Below are 6,000 nucleotides of genomic sequence, written 5' to 3' on the forward strand. Positions count from 1 at the left end.
GATTTATTCTACTGCCTCACTCCAGATGAGAATAGTAAACCAGCAACCCTCCTGGTGAAACATGATTTTCTTAATTAGCAGGTGATGTCAAAGTTCCTGGACACATTGCTGGACAATACAAAGGAAGAGTTCAGGGCCTTCTTAATGATGGCAAAGACTTCGCTCTAGTCTGCCCTAGACATTGCAGATGCTTCCTCCAGGGCTGTGGCCTCTGCAATTATAGTGAGAAAGGTTATGTAAATCCTGGATAGTGCTGGGCATTCAGCAGTCTATTGAGGACTTATGTTTTTACTGTCAATATTTGTTTTCAGACAACACAAATGAGGTGTTGCACTCTTAAGACTCACATATTCTGGGGATGGAAGGCGGTGTGTGTCCTACACCTGGCTACCAAGAAACGTCATTATAAGCCTCCTCAATAATATTCTCAATGATATCAGAGGCAACCCTTTTATCCCCCAAGGCACTATGACTCTCCTAGGAAGAGACAGATGCCTCAGAAGAGGAGAGCATCCAGTTCCAGTCTAACCAATCGTATCACCCTCAATGTGCTGTAGGGAAACAACTTTTTTCATGAATTCTTCAAGACCAGCAATGCAACCACCAATGATCTACCCATCCCTTCCCCCAACCACCCATTCGGGACAGATTTTCCTCACTTGGGAGACCATAATCTTGGACAAGTGGATCCTAAGTACTAAGGGACTGGGATATTTGATCCAGTTCTTATTCATCCCCCTTCCCTAATCCCCTTTCAGAGACCAATTTTACAAGTCTGTGCTCCTTCAAGAAGTTCAGTCTCCACTCACTCTAAGGACTATACAGGAAGTTTCCCTGCAGTTTCAAGGACAGACCTTCCATTGCCATTATTTCCGTATTGCCAAGTCCAAGGGAGGACTGAGACCTATTTTGGACCTTAAGATTCTCAACAGGTGCCTCAAGCAACTGAGATACCACGTTTACCCTTGCTTTTATACTCCCCTCACTAGATATCAACAGTTGGTTTGCTGCTTTTGATCTTTGAAATGCATATTTTCCCTGTGGTGGTATTACTCAATCACTGGAGATTCCTCAGTTTCTGGTGAGGGGTGGGGGGAACTGCCATTGCCAGGACATGGTAATTCTGTTTGGCTTGTCTTCAATTTCGTGTGTATTCACCAAATGTTCAGTGGTAGTGGCAGCCTTCTTAACAAAGAACGGTATCCACATCTTCCCTTACCTGGATCATTGGCTGGTACAAGGTTTGTCACAGGATCAGGTTTGGTGCCACATCAGGTTAATCATCTGCTTTTTCAGTCATCTGGAACTCCTTCTGAACAAGGAAAAATCTATATTTATTCCAACTCAGAGACTCAAGTTCATTGAGACCCTACTGAATTCTATAAATTTGATTACTTTTCTTCCTCACAAGTTTTAAATGATTCATGACTTGTGCAAATCCCTCTGATCTCATCTGTCCACCACAGCTCGGACTTGGCTGAGATTGCTGAGCCACACAGCCTCATGGTTGAAATCTATCACCCAGACACAACCTGAACAGATTGGTGTCATAGGCTGGGATGTAGATGGTCAGACCAGTAGTGGTCAGGCCTAATGGTTGCTCCAAGAGTCAGGAGCCAGGAATCAGAGGTGCAGGTCAGAGCCAGAGGTCAAGCCAAGGGTCAGAGCCAAAGTCAGTAGGTAGGGCAGAGAAGTAGGGATCTGGAACAAGGTGGGAACCAGGGGAACAGGACAGGAAGGCAGAAATCAGGAAAAAGGTAGGGCTCAGGAGTGAAGTGAGACAGTCCAACTTAGCAGTCAGCTATGGATTTACCTAGTTGCTCAGACTACTTCCTGTGCCACCTTCTGGCTTAAATAATGAGTTCTTCTGGCTTAAAAAGCTCCTGCCTGTGTTAATATGTTCCCTGGAGTGGTGAATGACCCTAGACAATGGGTGTGTAGGCATTCCCTTTTCTCACCCAACCGCTCTAATAGGCTGGGGTGCTCAAAAACTCAAGTGCTTTGGTTGGAGGAAGAGTCCAATCTGCATAGCAGATTGTCCTTGAGCTCTGAGTTATTTGCAGAGTGTCTTGAGTCTGCCTTTCTTGTATCAGGGGGCTTGTTGGGCCAAATTTGGACCAACAATACCTTTGCATTGTACTATCTGAACAAGAGAGGGCGGGGCTTGCTCCACTCAGTTCTGTCAAGAAGACATGAGCTTTTGGAAGTTCTGCATCACACTGATTTCCTCCACAGAAGATTCTCCCACAACTACAAGTAGTATCTCAAGAACAGGATGCTGAAGTCCATCTTCTGAACATGGGGTGTTCCTTTAGTCAATCTGTTCGCTGCAAAAGACAATAGGAAGAATCATCCATTTTGTTCTCAAGTGGGCCACAGTCCAGACTCTCTCACCGACGCCTTCTTGTTGGTGTGGAGACTGGAACTAATGTATGCATTTCCCTGATTCTCCAGTCATTTACAAACAAACAAGATCAAGTCAGGTTAATCCTCGTAGACTTGGCATGGCTCAGGCCATGCTGATTCTCAGACTTCAGTCTCTCAGTTTAATTTCCTCACCTTTGGCCTCTCCTCCAGGACTTAGTGCCACAGCAGTATGGTCACAAACTGCATCCAGACCTCAAGAGCCTTCACCTCACTGCATGGCTTGTGAGTGGCTAGACGAAGAGAAGTCATGTTCCTTGGCAGTTCAAGAGGTTCTGCTTAACAGTAGAAAGCAGTTAACAAGGACAACTTACATGGCTAAGAAGAAAAGGTCTTCCATGTGTCCCCCTAGTTGTGAGCTACAATCTTCAGAGGCAAGAATCCAGAACATCTTAGAGAACCATCTTAATTTGAAATCCTCAGCCCTTTCCATGAGTTCCCTGAGAGTTCACCTTGCAGCAATCTCAGCTATCTATCTCCTTGTCCCAGGAGCTTGGTATTCTCCAGGTTGCCATAACTAGCTTTCACAAGGGAGTGATGCGCCTTTTTCCACCTATTAGGGATGTGGTGCTGACCTGGGACCTTAACTTTGTGTTGGTAGCTCTTAGGAGCCTGCTTTTGAGATTTGCTTACTTTTGGCCCGAACAGAAGACCATATTCCTCATAGCCATTACATCAGCCAAACGAGTATCTGAACTGCGAGCTTTGATGAGTCATGCTTACACAATATTTTTCAAGGACAAGATAGTCTTGAGGCCACATCCAAAGTTTTTAACCAAAGTAGTGTCAGTTTTTTATTTAAATCAGGCATTGGAACGTCTGGTTTTCTTTCCTAAGCCATGTTCTAATAATGATGAGGAATTTCCACATATCTGAGATGTTAGGTGAGTGTTTGCCTTCCATCTGGACAGGACCAAAACTTTCAGACAATCACCTTTGTCTTTTTGTGTCCTCTCCAGATTGTATGAAAGGGCAAGTAGTCTCAATGCAGATAGATCACCTCTTGGATCACGACAGCATATCGGATAGCTGACACTCCTTCTCCAAACTCTCAGCCCATTCTACTGGGGCTCCACTTTCAACAGTTGCTTTTCTGAGAGATGTTCCTATATTGGACATTTGTAGGACTACCATGTGGTCCTCACTATACGCATTCATGCGTCGCTATGCCATTCTAACTGCATCAGGACCAGATGAAAATTTTGGCAAATTAATATTATAGTCATTGTTTAACTAGACTCCAAGTGTATACTGGGATTGAGTCAGCTGAGTGGAATGAACATCTGCACACATTTGAAGAAAAAATAATTACTTGCCCATTCTGTAACTGTTGTTCTTTTTAGATGTGGGTGCAGATGTGTATTCCATGACCCACCCTCCATCCCCTGTTCCCTGGAGTCTTTGTTTCTATCTCTGGTCCAGAGGAATTGAGGTGGAGGAATTAGGAATTAGCAGCACCCTTACATAGACTCAGAGGGGCCATGAGGAGACCCAGGGTGTATACACTGTCCTGACAGTGACAGGTACTGCTGCAGGGAAAAAATAATCTCCAACTCTTGGTGCACTAGGCACAAACACACCTGAGTGGAATACACATCTGCACCCTCATGAGCAGCACTTACAGAACAGGTCAGTAACGTTTTTACGCAAATATATTTGCAGGTGTAGTTAAAGATTAATCAATTTACACTTTAAAATAATTCAAATTCTGAAGCCAATGGAAATTTTGACACAGATGTCAGCAGGACTTGGGTTTTGTGCTTTTTTTTTTTATTAAAGGTAAATAAACTGTTAGAAGCATAGTCTTTCTTTATATAGCAGTAAAGGAGAAGGTGTCAGATATGCTAAGTCTATATCCTCATCCAAGAGCATAGCCCAAGTAAATTGTTGTCCAGGAGGGTTGGTGGAAGGCTCCTCTCCTCTCAGCCTACCAAGTAAACATGTAGCCATTCCATATCTGAGTAGCACTTCTATCTGACACACACACCCCTCCCTCCATTCAGGTGGTGGATCTATGCAGGAACAAGCCATCCCTCTTCATTCTTGCTGAAGGCTGTGTTGACTCTGATAATGTTGTAGACAGATCCACCTTTCTAGATCACCTCCTGTTATGGCAGGTGTCTTATTTAATCTTTACCTTTACAATTCACTAACAGAATTTTTCTGTATTACATTTAATGTATTTTAAGTAGCAAAAATACTTAAATTCCTCTTTTTCAAACTTTTTTTTTTTTGTAGGTGAGAAATCTGGAAATGAACAAGAAGAAGTTGCACTGCAGAATGCCAGCAAACAGATTGTGCAAACTGCCATCCTGCAGGCAGTTCAGCAGGTCTCTCAGGAGAGCCAACAAAAGGAGAAGAGAGTAAACAGCAGTGTGAGTCTGCAGTTAGAAAGAGGAGAATTAACCAAGAAGCATGAAAAGAAGTAAAAGAGTGAACTACTTGTTTTGGTCCTCCAGTTGGCAGTATCTCCAGCTTGCCTCTTAGTATCAGCTGTGTTGCCAGTGCAATGTTACTACTGTAAAGCAAACCAAAGTATAATCAGCACCTAGACATAGAGTAAAGCTGCAATAGTTCTCAACTGAGAAATATTAAGTGCATTAGGTGACTCACTTCATATTTATGCAGTGCCTCTTAAACATAATGAACAAAAATACTGTATCTATAAAATAGTTTCAAGCACAATCTCTTCTTAAGGGATGGTTTTATATGCAAAAGCTTATTGTTAGTGCCCTTCTGTATGAATCTTATGTGCATCATCTGTGTCTGTTCCCTTGGCAGATATCTCTACTGAGTTACAGATTTTACTAGGGATTGGCTGTGTCAACTAAACAATATATTGTAGCATGTAGGAGATGCGCTTTCAGGCTCCTTGAAACACGAGTTTGTGTTTTATTTTGATAGAATGTGGACTGTATAAAATAGCAGCTGTAAAATGGATCTGGAAAGTTTCATGCACATATCTTTTTTTCATTCTTTTACAGTCTCTTTACAAAGTACATTATCTATGACTATATAGTTCACTCATTATGCTGCAGATGATGTAAATGTCCAGTACATTTCTAATCTTTTGGACAAAAATTATTTCTGAGCCTCAAAGATTCCTTTAATTTTACCAGTAATAAAAGAAAAGAACCCAGGATGTTATACTGCTGCCTAATTCTTCCTCCAGTTTTTCAAATTCATGTATGCTTAGATTTATAATAACTAATAGGATTAAAATAGCTAAAATATGTAAAGCTTTTGAATTTATGAAAATTCAGGAGGTTGAAAATACACTATGAATTAATTTTGGGGAAGAAGACATTTGTTTCCCATTTGCTGGGTCTAAAATGACTTCAACTATTTGCAATTTTAACATAGATTCACATTATATACATGTACACTAAAGTAACACTTAAGAAATGCCCTTAAATGCTAATAATAAAGTGCATGAAGTCTATATGAAAGCCAAATTAATTCAATGTGACTTTTTCACTTTATGTTCAGTTGTTGAATTGTAGGTTGCATTCTGATACCAGTGGAGTGAAGATCCACGTACACCAGGCAAGAAATGATCTTGCCTTTGCCTCAAAA

General features: G+C 41.7%; 1 protein-coding gene across 1 annotated transcript in view; it reads left to right on the top strand.

The window, feature by feature from the left end:
• AKAIN1 (A-kinase anchor inhibitor 1) overlaps positions 1–5,627 on the top strand; it is a 29,582-nt gene extending 23,955 nt beyond the window's left edge. Inside the window, exon 2 of the mRNA XM_032785954.2 lies at positions 4,663–5,627. Coding sequence (XP_032641845.1) covers positions 4,663–4,853 — 191 coding nt within the window. The 3' untranslated portion in view covers positions 4,854–5,627. The remainder of the gene's footprint in view (positions 1–4,662) is intronic.
• Positions 5,628–6,000: the final 373 nt, after the last annotated feature.

The sequence above is a fragment of the Chelonoidis abingdonii genome, chromosome 2 (genome assembly GCF_003597395.2).
Source record: "Chelonoidis abingdonii isolate Lonesome George chromosome 2, CheloAbing_2.0, whole genome shotgun sequence".
NCBI lineage: Eukaryota > Metazoa > Chordata > Testudines > Testudinidae > Chelonoidis > Chelonoidis abingdonii.